We start from the raw sequence: 22,039 nt of genomic DNA, 5'->3' as shown, positions 1-22,039 counted from the left end.
ATTTTTTTAAAAATGTCTTAATGTTTATTTATTCTGAGGGAGAGAGAGACAGAGAAAGACAGAGAGAGTGAGCAGGGGAGGGGCAGAGAGAGGGAGACAGAGGATCCCAAGCAGGCTCTGCACTGATACGCAGAGCTCAATGTGGGGCTCGGACCCACAAACCGTGAGATCAGGACCTAAGCCAAAATCAAGAGTCAGACACTTAACGGAGCCATCCAGGTGCCCCTATAATAAAAGCTATTTTAAAGCTACTTTAGTGTAGACCGCTTAGGGGAGGGAGTTGGGTGAAGGCCCTGCTGTGGGGGTGATAATAGTTAATAACGGTATGATCTGTGAACTGCAGTCCATGGGCCAAGTCCGGCCCACCATCTGTTTTTGCAAATAAAGGTTTATTGGCACACAGCCAAGCACAACTGTTCCGATATCATCTATGGCTTTTTTTGTGCTACAAGAGCAGAGGTGAGTGGATGCGCTGGAGGTCATGTGGATGGCAAAGTTGGAAATATTTACTATCTGACCTTCATAGAACATATCTTATGTGCCCTCCCCCTGCTGCCACCAGCGGGGATACTGGCATCTTGTTAGAGGCCTTGCTCGTTTTGGCATTGTGTTAGTTCCTTATTACAAAGGTGCTCTGGAAATTTCTGTAAGGGTGGGAGACGAGCCCACACTGTACTCACAAAGGATGACCAGCCCCCGTTGTCTTCTTCATGGCTTTCTGTGAAAGGAGATAACACCATCATCAGTACCAAAGGAAGCCTTTAGCAAAAAAGTCAGAACCCCATCTGATGTGTTCTCACCCCCCTGTCCATCCCAGGCTTCCATCCTACCTTCGATCTACCTGGGGGTTAGTTTAGCATCAGCTCTAGAGTTTCTACCTGAGCAGTTCATTCTACCAGAGGGAAGAAGTTGTTCTCAACCTTTCACTATGTAACAGTCACTGGGGACCCATCCCTAAAGCCTCTGATTCAGCAGGACTGGGTGGGGCCCAGGGATCTGCCCTGTAACACGGTACAATTTAACAGTTGAAAACTGCTTTAAAGACCCAGAAGCAGGGGCACTGGCTTCGCTCAGGTGCTCAGTCAGAACCTGGGTCCTCCTATGCCTCGCCACAGAGTTCTTCATTTTAGATCTGCAGAGGGTCCCAGCTCAGCAGGGGCCAAAACCCAGGTCCCTGGCATAGTAAGATCTCTCCTGCTCTCCATTTGGACCCAAACCTCTCTCTGAGTGAGAACTGCCTGGCAGGCAAATGAGTAAGACCAGCAGACAGAAGGGAAGTATCTGTCACCTCCCAATGCATCACTCTTAGCCCTGACACCTTTACCTGTCTCTTCAGGAAACCGCTGGACTTGGGGTCTGCAAAGGCAAATGGCATTGCGTTAATGGTGCTGCTGATGTAGGGGCATTTCCCTCTTCCCTCAGTCCAGCCCTACAAGAGCAGCTCCCAGCAGGGGGTATGTCTCCCCACCCAAGACTGGTGTCCTTGTTGCTTAGCTACCTGGGCCAGGCTGCCCGAAAATTCTGGAAACGATCAAAGTCACATTGGTGGTGTAACTGGGGGCTTGTGACTGTCTGACTTTCCAGGGGAAGTTTCCCTGAAGTCCCAGACCCAGGGGCAGGATGTAAGTCAGAGAAGGGAAACTCTCCATCCCTTCCTGGGCACCAGCTTCAAGCCCCTGGGACTGAAGGAGTGTCACATATCAAAAATTCGGGCAAAAACAGTCCTGTGCCTTCCATTTAAGGTTCAGCTTGGGTTTGGAAATTCTTTGGGTTTCGTCACAGTGACACTGGGCCCTTGGCTTCCCTACTCACTTGCGTGTGAAAATGCTCCTTCTTTCTTCATTCTTGTTGATTTCTTGACTTAACTTACTGAGAATCCTAGGAGATGAATGACAAATAAGGTGACTAAATCATCCTCTGTCCCTCCAGCCAAACCTTCCCATGAGTCTTCCCTTATCTGCATAATCTCGGACATCCTGGCCAAGCATGACCAGCCTCCTCTGGCCTCCAGCCAGTCCCCTTTGCAGGGGCCTCTGCTCCTCACTTCCTCCCAGAACTTGCCAACTTCATCCCCTTGCAGTCGCTGCTCCTGTGCCCGAGGCCCTCTGTGCTGGCTCACCTCCTCAGTGAGGCTCAAAGACCCTCTGTGAAGACTAGTCAGCTCTCACCTGGCTCCCCTTCTCTGAAATCCTGTAGCCTTGCCACCTGGACATGACTACTGTGTCCTTTCTTGTCTTACTGCTCCTGGGGCTGAGGTCCCCTGACACTTGGCTTAATGTCCTTGTGGTGATGGCAGGCCTCCAGGAACCCTCGAACCATCTGATACCTGGAGAAACCAGCTGCTTGTCACAGAGCTTGACGGGAGCCCTGGTGAGCTGTTCTTTGGCCTGTATCTCCTTTTATTCTCCCCTCTCTGACTCCTCAGTGACATGGATTTTCATAAAATTTGGAGAAGCATTTCCAGTCAGGGCACATCTTGCAAAGTGGGAGACTGCTTGATTCATCCATGTCCCGAGACCAACCTCGGCCAGGAACCTTGGAGATAATCTTAGTCCTTGGGGGTTGGGAGCTAGCAAATCCTCAAACTCCAGAACAGAGAGGGCTTTCACGAACAGGACTGCACCTCCAGCACACCCTAGCAGTAAGTGTCCAGTCCGTGGGGGTCTCTCAAATCTCCAGTACAGGAGACTCCAGCCTCCCTTTGCACCCACCACTGAGACCAAGAAAGCCCTCATTAGTAAACAGGCTCAGTATTTCTGAGAGATTTGGGGACAACTGGGAGGAGCCTCAGAGATGATCTAATTCATGTCATTTTTTAGATGAGGCCACAGGGGCACCTGGGTGGCTCAGTCAGTTGAGCGTCTGACTTTGACTCAGGTCATGATCTCGTGGCCTGTGAGTTTGAGCCCCGCGTCGGGCTCTGTGCTGACAGCCCAGAGCCTGGAGCCTGCTTCAGATTCTGTATCTCCTTCTCTCTCTGCCCCTCCCCTGCTCATGCTCTGTCTCTCTCTCTCTCAAAAATAAATAAATAAATTTATAGATGAGGCCACAGAGTTTCAGACAAAGGAAGGGATTGGCCAAAGGAGTGGGTTAGAGATAAAGCCATCCCCTCCCAGAAAACACATCTGCCCCAGAAGCCAGGCTCCCTAATTACCAGGGCAGCATATTTTTAACATCCCACAACCTGTGTTAATTTTCATTATGCTACAAGCTTCCCAGGAGCCGACACGATTGAGCCTGTGGCCCATCCGAGAATGAGCCAGTATCTACATTCCTTCTGTTAAGTGACCATCTCAAGGTAACTAGTTTGGCCTAAAACAAAATAGCTAAGTTGGCAAAGGTGGTCCTTAGCATCCACTACCATCTGCTTCCCTCATCACGCCCCCAGTCTCCCCAACCCCCGCTTCTCTGTGGTCCCAGGACACTGCTGCTCTCAGCCCTTCTCCCTCATTAGAATGACAGGATAAATTTTATAAACACACTGGGGACTTAAGAGGATGGAGAAGGAGAGAGGGCAATGTTCCGTCCTCCACTGTAATGTCACTGTTGGGATTTCACACTGCCCGGACTGGGGAGATGCTTTAAAGCAGGGGCGGGGACTTCACAGTGGCCTCCTGATTATGCCACGCCACCGGAGCACTTGTGACACTCTTCTTTTGTTTCCTCTACCCGATTATTTTGAGAAGCTGATGGGAGTCCCTCTCCACCCTCGTCGGACAGGTGGGATGGACGGCTCCCACATAGCCACAGGGGGAGGCTTGCTGGTACCCTGCATCCTGGCCGGGTCCGGCAGTGGTGGCCACAGCAGCCACTCCCACGCAGGCACGCCTTCATTCAATAATACGCATTGAGGGCCTTCAGAGTGCCAGCACCTCTGCTGAGAGCTCAAGAAGCCTCACTGAATAAAGCAAAGGCCCATGATCTCACGGAGCTTGCGTGCTAGTGGAGAGGGACGGATAAACAACGAACATTTAAGGAAGTGAAATTCTAAGTATTGTGTATAGATACATGCAAGGGAGGTGGGGGCTGGGTGAGGGGGCAGGAATACATGGGTAGGGTGGGGTTGCAATTGAAAATGAGCAGGCCTCCCCACAGAGGTGACATTTCAGCAATGATCTGAAGAAGGGGGGACTAGGCCGCCCCTCAAAGTGCCCGTCCAGCAGCACTTGGTAGGCTCTGACCAGCCCACACAGCTGCTTTGGTCCTGAAAAGACCTGCTCTCTGCGGTGTCTCTTCTCACCAGTATCTTTAACAGCCAGGCTAGAGGCTTCTGGGGCTCTAACTGGCTAAGGAAGGAAATGTCAAACCGCAGGCCCTGACAGAACTGCGAAGAGGTGACAGAGAGCAGAGCAGGGCCCGCCCGGCCGGCTTGCAGCAAAACATGGGCTCCCAGGGTCCTCCTATTTTGACAGGCATCAAAGGGCACCTTCCAAGCCAGCCGGGACCACTACTGAGGGGCGGGTGGGCAGGTGGCAGTGCTGACGGACAGGGCAGGTGCGTGGAAGCTGTGTGTGAACCTTCAAAGTTGTCCCCCACTCTCACACCCTCGGAGAACCACGTGACAGTGAGTGGCCGGAGGTGACTCATTCCTCCTCCCCACAAATGCCAGGCCTCACTCAGCAGCAGGGCTGGGTGGCGGGTAGACATGTTTCTCTCTGCTTTGCCTTGTTTTAGGGATAAACTGGCTGCTAAATTGGGGCTGAACCGTCTGACAGGAAGTCAAGCCTTGTAGCAAGGTGTTTCCAGCACAGTCACAGCCCTAGGTTGCTGTGTGATAGGGGCCAGTCTTTGACTTCTCAGCCACAGGCCTTTCCTGGTGATGTTAGAAGACAGAGTGCGGGTCTTTGTCCCGAGTCTGACTGCAACGTCCTGCCCCATAAGCAGTGCCTACTAGATGACCACGGCAAGGCATTTGTCCTCCCTAGGCTCCAGTTCCTCAGCAGCAAAATAAGAGGGATAGCCCTGGTTAGGGAATCCCGACCAGCTTGACTGCCAGAATTACATGGGTGCACCTGCTATAAACACAGATTACCAGCTCACTGTAGACTTAGCCTATCAGAGCCTACATGGGGGAGGCCTGGGAGCAGCGATACCAATGAGTTTCCTGGGTGACTCCTATAGTCTCAAAAGGTTGTGAAATCAATCTTGTTATTCTTTGTATTCTTGGAACTTTGTTTTTAATTTTAAGGAGGAGGAGGAGAAGGATGAGGAGAAGGAAGAAAGGAGGAGGGAAAGGAGGAGCTGGAGGAGGAGAAGGAAGAGGAGGACATGGAGGAGGAGATAGAGGAGGAGGAGATGGGGGAGGAGGAGATGGAGGGAGAGAGGAAGGGGGAGGAGGGAGAGGAGCTGGAGGAGGAGGAGATGGGGGAGAAGGAGGGGGAGGAGATGGAGAGAGAGGGGAAGGGGGAGGAGAAGGTGGAGGATGAGGAGGAGGAGATGGAGGGAGAGGAGACAGGGGAGGAGGAGATGGGTGACGAGAAGATGGGGAAGGGGGAGGTGGGGGAGGGGAAGATGGGGAAGGGGGAGGTGAATGAGGAGGAGGAGGCCATGGGAGGAGAAGAGATGAGAGAGGAGGATGTGGAGGAGGAGAAGGTGGAGGAGAAGCTAGATAAGGAGGAGATAGAGGAAGAGACGGAAGAGGAGGAGAAGGTGGAGAATGTGGAGGAGGAGGTGGGGGAGAAGGAGGAGGTGGGGGAGGAGGAGGAGGTGAGGGAGGAGATGGGCTCCCTTTCAATGGTCCCTTGTGCTTTATCAAGGGTAAGTGGAGGCCCACTCCGGGTTTTGAAATCAACTTTGCTGGTCACAGAGAAGTAAGAAGGACAGTATAAAAAGAAAGGCAGGCAGAAAGGGCAGGGAGGGAGGAAGCGGAGTAGGATAAAAAGTACCAGATCCCATGGAACACAGGAAGAGGAGATGTCCGTCCAGGAACAGTCCCTCTGTGTGTCCTATATTGTGGCAGGTGCTCCTGTGGCATTCACAGGCTTATAATACAAATGCATTTGTTTGCCTCAGCTCCCCCAGGAAGAACTTGAGAGAGCTTTCTCTCTCTCTTCCAGGCCCTCCCACAATGGAAGCCTTGCTCCCTCGACTCTGATTCCAGAGGGCACACTGGTGCCTCCCAGCAGAACACATTCCCAGGCCCAGAACAGGAGAAGCCTTTTTGCTCAGCTCTGTCCTCTCCTACGGCCTCATCTCCAGCTCTCCGCCTATGTCACTGCCTGCCTGTCTTCTGTCCCCGTGTCAGCCCCTCCCCCAGGGCACCCAGCGCACATTCACACTCTCCCTCTGGCTCTTGCTCTGCTTTTCATCCTTCTTTTTAAACTTTTTTTTAATGTTTATTTATTTTTTGAGAGAGAGACAGAGTGTGAGTGGGGGAGGGGCAGAGAGAGAGGGAGACACAGAATCCAAAGCAGGCTCCAGGCTCTGAGCTGTCAGCGCAGAGCCCGATGTGGGGCTTGAACTCATGGACCGCGAGATCATGACCTGAGCTGAAGCTGGTGCTTAACCGACTGAGCCACCCAGGCACCCCTGCTTTTCATCCTTCTTTAAAGGATGTCCCGCTTCTAAGGGTCTTCCTCCTTGAACCAAGAGCCAAACCCCTGGAAGGTCTGTCCTCGTAACTTGAAAAGCCAGGTGTGGGTCCTGGGACTCAGGAAGGTGCCTTTTGCCACCATCTCGGGCCTCAGGAGAGAATCACGTGTGGGTAGGAAGCAAAAGTTGGAGGGCCTGGCGTGGTCTCCCCGCTTCTCAGCCTTGGCCCCCCCGATAATTTTACATGTAGTATTTTACTTGGGCTTCACAATTATTTTGTGGTAGGCAAATTAAATTATTCCCATTTTTACCACCCAAGAAAGTGAGGCGCTGAGAGAGGCACTTGTCAAGGGCTACGTGAGCAGTTTTACTGTGGGGCTGATCTAGGAAGTCAAGTTTCTGTACTTGCTTTCGGGGAGAAGGAGTGACGTCAGTTGAGAGGAGGCCCTTCTCATGTGGGGAGGACTGGCTACCTGGTCAGGGAGGAGCCAATGAATGTGAGAGGGAAGGAGAAGGGCAGACAGCCTGTCATCCTGGCAATTCTGCTGAGGCTTGGTCACATTCTTTAAGGAGCACAAGAAGGCCTATTTACCGCTGGGTCCCTCCCTCCGGCCTGCCTCCGTCCTCTTTCCCTGTCCACTGTATCTTAGGTATGCTGTCTCTGCAATGAGGAGACCGACAGCTTCATCAGGAGGGTGGACGAATAAACAGGTATTACCGCATCACCCCTCAGATGGGATCTCAGCTCTTTCCCAGCCTAATTCCACTATCGGTAATGGGTACAGTGGAAACTCATGATATAAAGAGACTCATCCAACACCTATCTGTTGCATACACCGTGACCCCATCACTCCCTTCTCCTTATCTTTTAGTTTATACTATGGATTTAAATATAAAATTCATAAAATTTTAAAAATAAACTCCAAACAGGCATCATCAGATTTTAACCCGTCTTCTACTGATTTAACCAGATAATGCTCAGCTATGCCATGGGTCTTAAGCCCATCCCTATAAGGGAAGCTTTGTTGTTTTATTTAAAATCTCTCCTCCATTACAGCATCCAGGGTGTCTCTGGGAGAAACTGTCCAAGAGAGTAGCTGATACTGTATTTGCAGACAAAGCCTTCCTCACCAGAATCTGCCTTCTTACAAATCCATTTAATAGAGTTTTCTTTTTTCTTTTTTTTTAAGCATGGGAGAAGAAAATCAAGATATTCAGAGGAGCATAATCTTGTTTTGGTCTGCTGTACATAAACACAATTTCTTTCCCCTAGCCCTTCAGGGTAATGATTATGGCAAATGAACCTATGTACAAGGGAATGAAACAAATCAGCATTGAATATCTATATGCATCCAGGGCACCACCAGGCAGCTTACATGGGCTGCCTCCTTTATAACCCAGCAGTGCCTGAGAGTTAGTTCGTTTCCCTTCTACAGATGAGACAGGCACAGAGGGTTGACGGGATTTCCCCCAGGTCCTATGGCTGGTGGGAGGCAGAGCCCACTTTGGAACGTGGCTCTCCCTTGCTCCAAAGTCCATGCCTTTCTAGTCTCTAATCCTCCCCCCTTTCGCAGGATAGAATGATTAGTAAAAACAGAATGGTACTCATTGGGATTTTCCATAAAATAACAGGAATAGCTAACATTTCTTCAGGGCATATTATCATTTCCTCTAACCTTCCCACTAACTCTTTGAGGTAGGCTTTATTATTATCCCCATTTTACAGATGAGGAAGCTGAGGCTCAGGGAACTCAGATAACTTGTCCACAGACTCACAGCTGGTGAATGGAAGAATTGGGTCTCAAGTAGTAAGACCTCAGAGCCTGTACGTTTACTCACTAAGCTCTTCTGTCTGCCTGTTCGTACCTAAAATTATAACCTTTAAAAGAGTGAGTCGCACGGTCACATTCCTTTATTTTAGAGACTGGGAAAGTGACAGTAGACTAGGGACTCGTCCCAGGCACAGAGCTCATTAGAAGTAGAACTGGGATTGGTGCTTCTTATACACGTGTGCCAAGAGGGACAGTCACGCTTAGAATCACCACATCAGGGCAGCAGGGACCTTCCCTAGATGCCTCCTTCACTACTCCCCATTCACCTTCGTGTTCCACAGGCAGGTCCATAGCTTGTCTGGGGCACACATGCACACGTTGGAGAGGGATTTTGTTCCAGTTTTCAAATAGCTAAAGAAATACCCCAGCCCTACCGCACCCGCAGCGTGTGAGTGTTTACAACCCCCCTTGCACACTAACCGAAAACCACTTCTCACCCCGCCTCCTCTCCAGGCACTCAGGCATAGCTCCAGACATCCACTGAGCTCAGCCTTAAGATAAAAAAGGATCTTCCAAGCTGAAAGGGACTTCCTTATCTCTTTCCTTCCACCGCTCTGATTAAATCCCCTCTGGCCTGATCCCTGAGTCTTCAGGGGCCACAGCCCTCACTGAGGCTCCTATCTCGTTAGCAGGGTCATGTCCATCACCCCCTAGCTGGCTGTCATGCCACAGGCTGGGCCCTCCATCTTTCACACTGGCTAGAGAAAGCCAAGAGACCAGCCTTACCTTCGCGTTCTCCCTGTTGCACTCGCCTCCACACCCCTTCTAGGCTCCTTAGGATAGCTCACAGGACCCTTCTAAACTGTGACTAGTCACTGGCAGCCTCTTTGTTTTGTGTGCCCCATGTGCATGCCCCAGTTGCTCTGGCCCACTTGTAGATTCATTAAACTCCCTGGTGCCTGTGCCTTTGCAATATAGTCCCCATTCCTAGAACGTCCTTCAACCCATTCTTTATCTGACCATTCCTGGTATATGTCAAGACCCAACTTAGCTTTCCTGCCTTCCCAAAGTCTTCCCCGAATGCCAAGGGGAAAACGACTCCTGCCTTCCTACTCCCAGTGAACGTGCCCATGCATGTGCCCCAGCACCGTTAATCAATCATGGTATGATTGCTTTGTATATCTGACCCTCCCACTAGAATGTGAGTGTCCTGCAGTGGGGATTTTGTCCCTTATGTATCTATAGCCTGAGTAATTAACAAGGGTCTGACGTTAAATCGGCGTCTAGTAGCAGTTCATTAAATGAGTGAAGTATTAGTGTTGCATGGGGACCAGGAGATGCAAACCCAACTGCTCTCAAGGACCAGGTATATATATATACATATATATATATATATATATATATGTATATATATATATATATTGCACAAAATACATATTGTATAAATATATACAAAATACATATTGTATAAATATATACTATATATTGTATAAATATATACTATATATATTATATAAATATATTGCATAAATATATTTTATTACATATGTTTATTATGTATACTAAGAATATATTACATAAAACGGAGATTTCTAGTGCCTTTTGATAAGTTCAAAGATGGGACATCATCAGGTCCATACGGACTGGCACGGAGTGACTGCAGCTCTCTCGGGAGGGAAAATATTCCTATTTTCCACAATCTCCACCACTCCCTAATTCTTCACCGACAACGCGGCTTAGTGCTGATGACCTCTTTTGACACCATAATTGTGCTATTATGTTTGTGATAGTGGAGAAATATTTCTTCATACCCATATTCTATTCAAAGGTGGTAAAATGAAGGAGAAATTGATAGGACTTTGTATGGCTCAAGACGGCCCATTTTACATATTTATATCACCTGCCTGGCTCGGGTAAGCCTTTGAGTCCGGAAGACCCTTGCTAGAGGGATGAAAACACACGACGCAAAGCGCGTGATGCATCTTCTCCCGTCTGCACCCACCCCAGACCTCAGTAACGCGTCACGCTCTCCCTTCCTCAGGATTCTTCTCAGTACAGTGGCCCCGGCAGCCATTCCCAAGCAACAGGTAGCGACGGACAGAATGATGCCCGTTGCCGCTCTTCATCGGGTCCAACTCTCTCATGGCCAAGAGCTGGGGACTGTGGTCCAGAGAACTTAAGCAATCACTGATCTGATGATGACGCCCTCGTGGAACGGATCTCGTGACGCCAGTGCCCAAGCCACCCCACAGGGAGAGAGGAAATGAAGACGTGGCTCACAGTCAGGCTTGGCTTTGGCAAGAGCTGCCAACACACCAACTGGGCTGGATCTGTTACTTTCTTTTTTCTTTCAACTTATCACGTATCACTTCTCTCTCCTGTGCCCCGCACTTGCCTCTATAGCCTTCCTGTTCACTTTCCTAGTTCAAACCAACCGTGACAGATTAACTGACTCAGCTATCCCTGGGCTACATTCCATTCCAGCCTCGGTTCCCCAAAACACTCAAGGAATCGGGGGGAGTACTTACGGCACCCGGAGCTTAGGGAACTTCTGGATGTCATTTTCTGTCAGGTTCTGAAATGAAGACACGGGCAGGTTACAACCCACAGGAGGGGCCTTGGGCCAGGTGAGGAGAGGGAGATGTGAAACAGGGAGTTGTGGGCCTTCAGCTGAGTGAAGGGTACACCTCCCCCACCTACCCAAAGCCCAGCTTCCAGATGTTGCGTAAAAACCTGTGGGCCTGGTGTTGCTGCATCTACGTTTTCAAAGGGAATCCCCAACTCTGGATTTTAGGTGAAATTTCCTGAGTTCGAAATATTGACAAATAACTTTAAATGAAGCAAACAAACAACCACGCACCGTGAGAGCTAAACTGTGAAGCCAAACCACTCGTCTCGTGAGCCGAATTTGGCCACCCTGTGACCTCTTGCCTAGGCTCTTACCCCAGACTTCAGGGTCCCTCTCAGTTTCCATGTGCAGGAGCTGTGAGAAGCCAGCCTGGAGAAGGAATCTGTGCCCTGATACCAGCAAAAGCCTCTCTCATCAGGGTTAGTGGTAGGATTCAATAAAGAGGCTTTCCTGAGGGAACAGAGAAGGGAAAGGAGAAAGGAACTCATATTTGTGAAGAACTGACTCTGGGCCTCTGCCTTGCTAGCACCTCGATTAATCTTCACATCAGTCCTGTGATTTAGGAAGTATCAGCATCCCCATTTTATAGGTGAGAAAGCCGAGGCCCTGGGATGTTGAGGGAATTTTAGCTTGTGGGTGATGGAGCTGAGACTGGAACCTTGCCCTGTGATATCTGTGATCGATTTTCTCCCTGCAAATTTCTCTCTTCCCACATCTGATCCCTTTGAGGGACCCGCTGGCCCATGCTGGAGGGGAGGAGGGGGGGAAGGGTAAGAGAAGAAGGTGCCCTGGAGGGAGGAGAAGAGGCAGGGTGCCGATACTGGAAACAGAAAAGAGGTGAGCACACTTTCCATGGGATGAATGCTGAGGCAGAGAAGGGCATCCACTGGCATTCTAACTGAGGCTAGAGAACCGGGTGGTTACGGTGGAGGCTCTGAGTCAGGCTGGATTTGCATCTTGGTTCATCCACTTAACAGCTGTCTGATTTGGGGCACACACTTAGGCTCACTGAGCCTCAGTTTCCTTCTCTGTAAAATAGGAATCATTATACTAATAAGAGCCACCTTTCAGGGGTGGTGAGCACTGAATGAGATGATGCGTGTCAGGTGCTTGGCTCAGTGCTTGACACGCCCTATATGAATAATAAACCTAATGTGAATAATTTGTGTGAAAATAAATAATAATTAGCTGGGGTCTGGCTGGCTCTTGAGGTTTTTGCTTCTTCTGCTCTGGGCTGGGAGCCTGGCAGGTTGTTTGCCGCCTATGGGTAAGCATTGGGCACGCTCCCCTTTGAGCCCAGTGGCACAGGGCCTGGGGCATCTTAGCAATGTGTTTATTGGGCTCATCTGCTCCAGCTCTCAGACCCAGGCCCCTCAGTAGACCTGGCAGTAGGGTTGGGGCCGGAGTTTGCCCAGAGTCCTGAGACAATCAGGCTTTTTTTTTTTCTTTGCAAGTTTTTATTTAAATTCTAGTTAGTTAACATGCAGTGTAATACGTAAATTCAGAAGTAGAATTTAGTGATTCATCCCTTACATATAACACCTGGTGCTCAACAGGACAAGTGCCCTCCTTAATACCCATCACCTAGTTAGCCCATCCCCCACCCGCCTCCCTCCATCAACCCTCAGTTTGTTCTCTATCATTAAGAGCCTCTTATGGTTTGCTTCCCTCTTTCTTTGGTCCTTTCCCTTATGTTCATCTGTTTTGTTTCTTAAATTCCACATATGAGTGAAATTGTATGATATTTGTCTTTCTCTGACTTACTTTGCTTAGCATAATACACTCTAGCTCTCATCCACATAGTTGTAAAGGGCAATATTTCATTCCTTCTCATGGCTGAGTAATATTCCATTGCATATATATACCACAAATTCTTTATCGATTCATCACTCAGTGGACATTTGGGCTCTTTCCATAGTTTGGCTATTGTTGATAATGCTACTATAAACATCTTTTTGAGGAAATTCCATACTGCTTTCCAGAGTGGTTGCACCAGAGGCTTTTGGTCAAGCTTCTTAACTTCTCTCTCTTTTTTAATTTTAACATCCCATAGGCGCCTGGGTGGCTCAGTTGGTTAAGCCTCGACTTTGGCTCAGGTCATGATGTCACGGTGTGTGGGTTTGAGCCCCGCATTGGGCTCTGTGCTGACAGCTCAGGGCCCAGAGCCTGCTTCGGATTCTGTGTCTACCTCTCTCTCTGCCCCTCCCTCCCCTGTGCTCTGTCTCTCAAAAATGAATGAATGTTAATTTTTTTTTTAATTTAAATTTTAACATCCCCTGTGCATTGGCTTCTCCTCCCTCTCAGGGATGTACCAAGACACATGTTCAGAGCAGCACGCAGAATACAGGACTTACTGGGGGTCACCAGAGAGCTGGGGGCTGACCACTGACTGGCCAACGTGAGGATGTAAGCTGAGGGGATCTGAGGAAGAATGTGAAGGAGTAGGTGGATGTGAGCATGGCTGGAGACACAGAGGAACAGGATATCAGGAAAGAGAAAGGCCTTTAGAACAAGGACAGAAACTGGGCAGAAAGATGAGAGATATTTAAACAGGATTTTCAGAGAGTTCTGCTGCATGATGTAACCCCTCCTCTACCTCCTTTTGAAGCTTCCAGCAACTCTGGGTTACCTGTATGATCACTTATGGTCTTGCAGGAGTGTGATTATGCGGTGAGTGTGTCCTCACCATGGCCCCTGCCTGGGGAGGCGACGTGTGGACACTCCTGCCCGCCTGCCCAGTATCCCCTCTCTCTTGCTCCCTTACTGACTGGACCTGGATTTTGTTAGGGGCAGTAAATGTGCCGAGTCCAAAATATTTAACATCCTACACTTCTTTGGAAGTGGCGGAAGTCACAGGACTCAGTTGTGGCCCGTGAGATATAACCCGAAGTCTAGGGGGTGGAACTTCCAGAAAAGTTACTAGTTTCCTGAAAGCAAGGGGAGGCGTTCCCCACACACTTCTGTGCCTTCTACTCTTTGCCCTCCCCCACTCCATCCTGCCTGGAGTGTGGATGTCAGGTCTAGAGGTCTAGAGGTCTAGAGGTGGCATAGCATTACATGGCATTACAACCAGTAGGACAGAAGCCACAAGCTTTTTCCATGACTAGAAGGGGCCTGTGTTCTGGGTGACTTCTTTCAGCAACTCACCGGCCCCGAGAGCCTACTCTAGATTCTTTATCACTTGAGAAAGATAAAGCCCTGTTTGGTTAAGCCACTGTGGTCAGGTTTCTGTTACAGGCAGCCACCGCCTTCCCAACTGACATGGGTTCCTAACACATTTCATCCTCTTCCTCTACCTTCTGAAAACATGGCACCCCTTTCCCCACCAGACAAGGTCCTACTCTTCTCACTGGGAAACCAAAATGGCAGCAAAACAGATTCAAGGGACCTACTAGCTCCAACAGTGAAGAGAGAGACAGAGAGACAGAGAGACTATGGCCTTCCACTTTTGCCTTCAGTAGCAGAATGGTCCTGGATATTATAAAACCAGGAAAGATATATGAGAAATTAGGACTCCGATCAGAGCTCACACTGTACCCAGAGCACCTGGGGTAGAGGGTGGGTATCAGCAGAAACTGTCTCTAAATACCCCAGTTATGGGACCAGGAACCAGCTTCTGCTCCTTGCTCTGCTGATTCCTAGTCCCCTTCTTTCCACTTCCTCCTGCTCCCACAATAAACAGAACAGCAGTCTCCAGGGACTGACAGGTCCTGGATATGAAAGCAGAGGCGACAGAAATGCTCAGACACTCTCTCTCAGCCACGGAAACAACCCTGTCCTAGTAGGCCTGCAGTTAACACAGGGAGTGTTGCAGGGACTGGAAGGGACTGTCACCCACTGTTACCCAGTCCAACGTGCTCATGCTCATGCTCATGCTCATGCTTGAGAGGAGAGAGGCTCAGAAAAGTCAAGTGCTTGCTCAAGGTGACCCAGAGCATCAGGGCTGTAAGCAGGACCATCCTCAAAGATGTGTTACTCCCTTCCACTCACACTGATAAGTCTCAATCTCAGTTCTCAGTGCTGAAGGCACCAGAAGGAAATACTTACATATAGTACTAGTGTGCAAAAGTGACAACAGAACCCCAGGTATTCCATGGTTCAAAGCTCAGTATGAAGAAATAACATTGTTGAAAACTCATACAGTATTGGGGTGCCTGGGTGGCTCAGTTGTTGAAGCATCCGACCTTGGCTCAGGTCATGATCTCACAGTTTGTGGGTTCAAGCCCCAAGTCAGGCTCTGTGCTGACAGCTCGGAGCCTGGAGCCTGATTCAGATTCTGTGTCTCCCTCTCTCTCTGCCCCTCCCTGGCTCGCACTCTGTCTCTCAAAAATAAATAAACATTAAAAATTTTTTTAAAAACCCTCATGTAATGTTAGAGTAAATTAAATGTGTACTTTAGTCCAATTACTAGGTACGTGACTTAGAAAATTCACATCACACCTCTGTACATGTTTCCTCAGTTGCAAAGGGGGTGGTTAGAGCCTTCCAAAAGATACTTTTTTGCTGTAAAACCAGCTTCTGGAAAGCAGAAATCACATCTTAGCCACCTCTATATTCTCAGAACGTGGCATGGTCCAGTATGTAAAGGGAACCGAAGAAAATGCTTGTGAAGTGAATGAGTGGGTGAATGCATGCATGATTTAGGTGAAGCAGTGCGTAAACAAGTCTTACATGGCACATGAAAGCAAAACTCAGACCAACAGGGCACAGTTTGGTCTCTGCATGAAACTTAAGAGCTGCCTAGAAAGGGCAGATGACCATGCATAGTAGTGAGCTCACCATCACTAAAAGAATTCAAGCAGATGTTAGTGGCAGGGAGGCAATATAGGAAACGGATTGGAGTGCTGAGTGGAAAGCCAGAGCACATGACCTCTCTGGCCCCTTCTAACCCTGAAGTCTCATGGCCCAGTCCCCTCACTGCTACTGACCACGCCTTGTGAGGAAACACAACTTACCTTGCCCCCCTCACTCCAAATCCAAATTGGGAACATCTACCCATGAGACCTTTGAAGTCTCGTTCCCGCTTCTTTTTGAAGGGTGAGGAAACATGAGATGGGAAGGGCTGGATTGGTACAGTCGGGTCTATCTTGCCTATAGACAAAGGTGCTATTTCAAGAGAAATGCTCAGACCACCTTCCGGCAACTCGCTACTTGTCAGAGGTGCATCCCTTTCTATTTAATGGCTTCGTTGCTCGTGTAGAGCTGCATCTTAGTCTTACCCTTAAAGCTCTTTGCAACACAGTGGAGTAGAGAGAGCCGTATCACATGTGTGTTTAATTGGCAAAAACCCAACTATGTGCATTTGGTAGAGAGAAAGAGGGATGGAATGAAATAATGAGGGTGATTCCACACTTTATTCCACTCAGTAAGTATATACTCCGGAATGAGAGACGGGAAAAAAGAATCTTCTGTTCTCCCATGTGGTCTTTTTTCCCCTTAGACTTGTCTAAGTATGGACGGCATTTGAATAGATTTTCAAGATTGGGGGGAGGGGGGCTATACTTGGATTCCTCCTTCTACTTTGACTATAGAATGTACCTTGGTATCAGTGAAAGACTGGGAGGTATCCTGAATAATAGGATCCCAAGAGGTGATGACAGCAAGGGTCATATAAAACCTCAGAAGAAGGCAAAGGGCTGTGTAGGGGTCCTGAAGACAGGCATTGACTCTGGGCATCCCCAGGAACAGGGTAGACCGGCTGGCCCTGCCATAATTGGTTAAAGTGTGGAACAGCTTTGGTCCCAATGTGTCAAACCGGTCAGCACTTACCAAAAACCGCTGCCCGTCGATGTGGTGCTTTTTCACTGCCTTTTCACAGTCCTTGTAGTTCAGCTGCAAAGAGGAGAAGAGAGTGCTATCAGCAGCAGGCAGGCGTATGCCATTGGTTCCCCTTGTTTGCCTGCCCCTGAAGCTTGCAATTTGTGGTACTTGTGGCTAGCCAGACCCCCTTCCCACCCTTCCCCCCATGATCGAACAGAGGGGCCCCATCCTTACCTCAACCCTGCTTTCACTTGCCCCTTGGGAGTCTCTGAAATGGAGAAATTGCCTCAGTCTAAGGTTTAGGGGCCAATCCCTACAGAAAAGGAGTGACCTCAAGCCTATACGGGCTGTGGCCACATGTCCCTCAGGCAGGTAGAGAAGAGGTTAGAAAGTGCATAAATAGCATCCATTGTCTTGCCACCCAAAGGCAACCTTGGCAAATGTTGCAATGTGCTTCCTACTATGCTTTGTTCTGTTTTAAAATGTTTATTTATTTATTTAATTTTGAGAGAGAGAGAGAGAGAGAGAGAGAGAGAGAGAGAGAGAGAGAGAATCCCAAGCAGGCTCCACACTAGCAGCGCAGAGCCTGATGCAGGGCTTGAGCTCATGAACCGTGAGATCATGACCTGAGCCTAAATCAAGAGTCAGAAGCTTAACCCACTGAGCTCCCCAGGCACCCCACAATGCTTAATTCTAAGCATATTTCTAAATATAACTGAGGTTATAATTCATACTTAATCTTATTACCCTGTTTTTTTCTCTTAAAATTACCTTAAAGTGATAATATAGGCCCTGCTTCATGTTCTTGCAAACTTCTTTTAAACAATTATTTTATTAAATTGCTACCGTATTGCTGATCATTTAGGTTGCTTACCAGACTGCTGTTCCAATAATGGTACTAGAAACTGCTGATAATTATTGAATGTTTGCTATAGGGCAGGCACTCTTCTATGTATTTAAACCAGTCTTAAGTCTTTAACCCTCACATCTTCCAGATGGAGAGTCAAAGGTGAAGACACTTAAGTAACTTGCATGAGATCCATGGGTAGCAGATGGCAGAGGGGACAATTGGGCTTCAGAACAAGGCTTTAATGTCTCTGTTAGGAATGTTCTCCTCTTTGTTAGTAACAGTATAACTTATAGCCAGTGAATACATTTAAGTGTATCTTAAAACACCATCCAGATCAAACTGTAGACGATCATGGACATCATTTTGCACACCTCTGTTTAAGATAGATTAAGCTGGATTCTCAGAATAGAGCTCTAAGATCAACAGGAATTATCTTGGTTGCTTTCCCCAAAAGTCACATTAATTGACAATCTTATCAGTTTTCTGTTTCACCTTGTCTTCGACAGCATAAGAATTTGCATTTGAAGTATCTCCAAATGTGACATTTCGGTCTGGAGTATTTAAGGTTAAATGTTTGCCCTGGAGAATCTTCTGTTCTCAACACAAGTGTGAGACTCACAATTTGTGGCAGCCTTCTTTTGGGGGCAAATCATGGTCTTTTTTTTTTATGGTCAACCAATCTAAAAAGTGAATATAATTTTTGTAGCCTCTTGGCTTGAAAGGGTGGGGTAAATGTTAGAAAGCTCAGAAAAAGCTGATTTAGAGGTCAATGTGGAACACAGGCAGCATCTGAGGCATCCTGAGCATCCTTTTGATTTTCACACAGAGGGGAAGGAGTAGTTCTTATAGTATTTGACTGCCTTTATTTTATCATTTTTGCTGTCGTTATTACCAGATAAGCTCTGATTTTGCAGTCTGCTGACTTTGGCTGTATGTAGACAGACAGCTCTGAAGACTAGGCCTCCCTAGAAGTTTGATTCTGATCTGTTAATATCTGGGCTTGGGAGCTAGGATCTGTATGGTTAGCAGGCACTCAGAGGATTCTTATGAGCACCTAGCTTCGGTAGGCAGTGGTCTAGAGCAGGTACCTCGTGTTGTAGATGGGACAACTGAGGCCCAGAGAGGGGAAGGGATTGGCCTAAGGTCCCACAGTGGGTTGGGGACTCAGCTGGGATTAGAACTCACGGCTCTGAGCCAGTGTCTCTCCACTGCATTCCCAAGGGGTGCTTTCCTGCCAATTCAAAAAAAATTGGAGGGGTTCAGGAAATCCAAAACATGACCTCTGTCCTCAGGAGCCTATATTCCAGACAAAGGATGAGCTACACATAGCTAAGACAGTAAGACACAAAGGTCTGCCAATCTGCATGGGCCTCCCCAGCTAGGGTCCAGTAAACAGAGCAGGAAAAAAGGGAATATCAAACATGAATTGACCCCTCAATCAAGCACAGTTGAGTGCTTCACACGCTGCATTTCCTTTCATTCTTTCAACAATCCCATGAGGGTAGTTATTGTTAGTATCTCTATTTTACTGATGAGAAAGCTGAGACACAGACAGGTGAAGTTACTAAAGGAAGGTCACCAAGCTAGCAGGTGGTAGAACCAGGATTCAAACCAAACTGTCTGACTCCAAAGCTGGCTGGGAGGTGTCTCCAATGGAGTCCTAGCCCCCCTGCTTCATTAGAAATTGCACTGCTCATCAATCCTTTGAACAGGATATCTGATGACGAAGACCCTTCCCCAAATGACTCCATGGTCAGTTCACTCAATATTTTCTCTCTGGGGGGAACTGAGATGCTCAGGATTTGAAGGGTGTCCATCTGAGTCCGTGGGGGGCTGGGACTTCCTGGATCACAGATTCCCACCATCAGTTTTTGCTTTTTGTTTTATGTCAGGAGAAGGAACCTGTCCCAGTGCTGCAGACACATCCCAGGTCTGGGGTCTCCAAGAAACAGCCTCTCTTGTGCCCTAGCTCAGGCAGACGGCCATCTTCCCAAATCTCCCCTGACCTGTAATCCATCTCCCTGCCCTAAGGGAAGATTTGCCCATGGATTCTGCTGTTGCCCAACCGGGTTCTATATTTCTCCTCACACTGAAGACGGGGCCTGTCCATGCATCTCGTTCTGTTTCCAGGATCCTCTCACTAATTCTCAATTATTGTCTCCTGTCTTCGACTGGGCTAACACGTGACTTTATAGCATCTTGGCAGATTTTATCTGCTTGCCCCAATGTATTTGTTCTACGTTTAAGAAAGACATTTAGAAAAATCCTTCAAAAGTCAGTTGTCCCAATCATCTTTGCACCCACAGTGCTGAACACCTAAGTTTACTGTGACCTTTTGGAGAAAAGAACAAAACAGCAAATAACAGGATCTATCTGACCATGCCTGGTATCTTCATATATTTATTCTTTAGGTTGAGGAAGAACAGTTAGCTACTATATAAGCTCCATGTGTCTGTGGGTCCTGGGAGCTCCATTCCATCCCTCAGGAAAAAGAGAGGTTGGCTTATATGACCTCTAAAGTCTTGACTTTAAAGTCTTATCTTTACGACCATCTGGAGGGTCAACTGAACTCCATCCCAGCCTCCAGGGACAGGGGTATTAGAAGCTCAGACGTCCCTTACAAGACTTCTTATCCCTTGAACAGGGGTAGAGAGTCCCCGAGTCGTGTGGCTTAGGGTCTGCGCCAGCAGATGTCTGAACCGTTAGCCCCCCCGCAGATGACCAAGCACAGGGGTCCAGGGCTGGAAGGCAGGACAGCAACACTCAAGTCCCAGGTCTGCCGCAAGCTTGGCCTTTGACCCTGCTGGCAAAACTCTCCCTCTCAGGGGCTTCAGTTTCCCCAGCTGTCTCAAGCAATCACAACCTGGAGCTCATAGCAGGTTTTCCACCTGCTTCACAAGACCCTCCTAAAGCTCCAAAGGGACTCTGTTCTCTGTAAGGGTGTGAGGAGCCCTCTTTCAGGTCATGAGCAATGACTGTCCAGACGCCCTCTCTGGCATTGCACATCCTTGTCTCATCCATTCCTCCTGCCCTGCTGTTTCTTTCTCCCAGGCTCGGGGCTCCACTCACCCCTTTCTTTTTCTTTTTCTTTTTCTTTTTTCTTTAAAGATTTTTTAAATGTTTTTGTTTTATTTTTGAGAGAGAGAGAGAGAGACGGACAGAGAGACAGAACACAAGTGGGAGAAGGGCAGAGAGAGAGGGAGACACAGAATCCAAAGCAAGATCCAGGCTTCAAGCCATCAGCACAGAGCCTGATGTGGGGCTGGAACTCACAGACCATGAGATAGTGACCTGAGCTGAAGTCAGACGCTTAACCAACTGAGCCACCCAGGCGCCCCTCCATTCACCCCTTTCTAGTAAGCAGCCTTGATCTCATTAGTGGTTACAGCCGTTCTGAGTATCGAACATGGATGCTGAAGCCAGGCAGGTGTGACTGGAATGCTACCTGTCACATGCAGTCCCTGGGGCTTTGGGTTATCTAACCTCCCAGAGCCTATTTTGCAGCTGAGAAAAGAGGATAGCAGTACTGGGGAGTGTTAAATGGGACAGTGCCTACAGAGCACAAACATGAGTGCTGGTGCTTAGTAAGTACACTTCCATCTGAGGGCCCCCCTTCTCCCCAGAACTCATTGCCAGGAACACTCAGTGGTGTGTGTGCATCTACATAGCACCTGCTCAACTTGGAAGGCTGCCGCGGGGTTGCAAGTTCTTCTGCTATATTTTGTCCCTCTCATGTTCTAGCTCCTTTTTCAAGCTCTGCCCAGCCTGCCAAGGGCAGCCAGCCTCACCACCAACAAAACGGCAAGACTCACCTTCCTGAAGTAGTCTGCAAGGTTGTCGGGGTCCCAGGCCAGGACGTCTGAGCGAAAGGGCACATTCCTCAATGCCATGGCTGCTCTCCCAGGACAAAAGTCACAAGCTGAGCACGAGTGCTGCACCCATGGACAGAGAATCCCAAATCTAGAGCATGGAGGTGTCCTTGGCTCTTCCAACTTCCAGTTACTGTCTGGAACACCCTTGTTGGAACAGACGTCTTTTCTGCTGTAACCAGATCCCAGAGAGCAACGGCTTCCTCTGCGAACAAATATGGTCTCTTCTCAGAAAACGACTCAGCAAGTTTCCTTTACCACTTCCTCTGCTAGGCTCTAAATAAGTAAACAAGGAAGCCTAGCTCTGGTGGCTGGAGAGGTAGAGAGCGACAAGGTTGGTCATCTCGCCCTGGTCCTGGCCACTCCAGCCCTGTGGGAGGGATGGTGAAAGGCTCTTAGACTCCTGTGAGTCCAAGCGTGTTTCCATTAAAACTCCTGGCCCTCAGATGTTTATACCACAGTCCTGCGTGGCTGGGTCTTTGCAGATGAAAATCTATTTTGACGGTTGGCCTAAAATGTAGATAATCTCCCACAAAGGCAAACTGCCTAGGGAAGGAGCATGGCTTTTTAATGCTTTCCGACCATCCCTGAGCCTCTGAGAAAAGGATAACATTGACATCCCTTCAGC

At 48.6% G+C, this 22,039-nt stretch overlaps 1 protein-coding gene across 1 annotated transcript in view; it reads right to left on the bottom strand.

Annotated features, from left to right (window-relative positions):
• LCP2 (lymphocyte cytosolic protein 2) overlaps positions 1-21,666 on the bottom strand; it is a 45,879-nt gene extending 24,213 nt beyond the window's left edge. Inside the window, exons 1-6 of the mRNA XM_053226607.1 lie at positions 21,355-21,666; positions 16,702-16,764; positions 10,832-10,878; positions 1,813-1,878; positions 1,325-1,356; positions 681-718 (exon numbers count right to left, since the gene is read on the bottom strand). Of these exons, the coding sequence (XP_053082582.1) occupies positions 681-718; positions 1,325-1,356; positions 1,813-1,878; positions 10,832-10,878; positions 16,702-16,764; positions 21,355-21,432 (324 nt within the window). The 5' untranslated portion in view covers positions 21,433-21,666. The remainder of the gene's footprint in view (positions 1-680; positions 719-1,324; positions 1,357-1,812; positions 1,879-10,831; positions 10,879-16,701; positions 16,765-21,354) is intronic.
• Positions 21,667-22,039: the final 373 nt, after the last annotated feature.

The sequence above is a fragment of the Acinonyx jubatus genome, chromosome A1, assembly GCF_027475565.1.
Source record: "Acinonyx jubatus isolate Ajub_Pintada_27869175 chromosome A1, VMU_Ajub_asm_v1.0, whole genome shotgun sequence".
In the NCBI taxonomy this organism is placed as follows: Eukaryota; Metazoa; Chordata; class Mammalia; order Carnivora; family Felidae; genus Acinonyx; species Acinonyx jubatus.
This window is presented reverse-complemented; position numbering and strand designations above follow the sequence as displayed.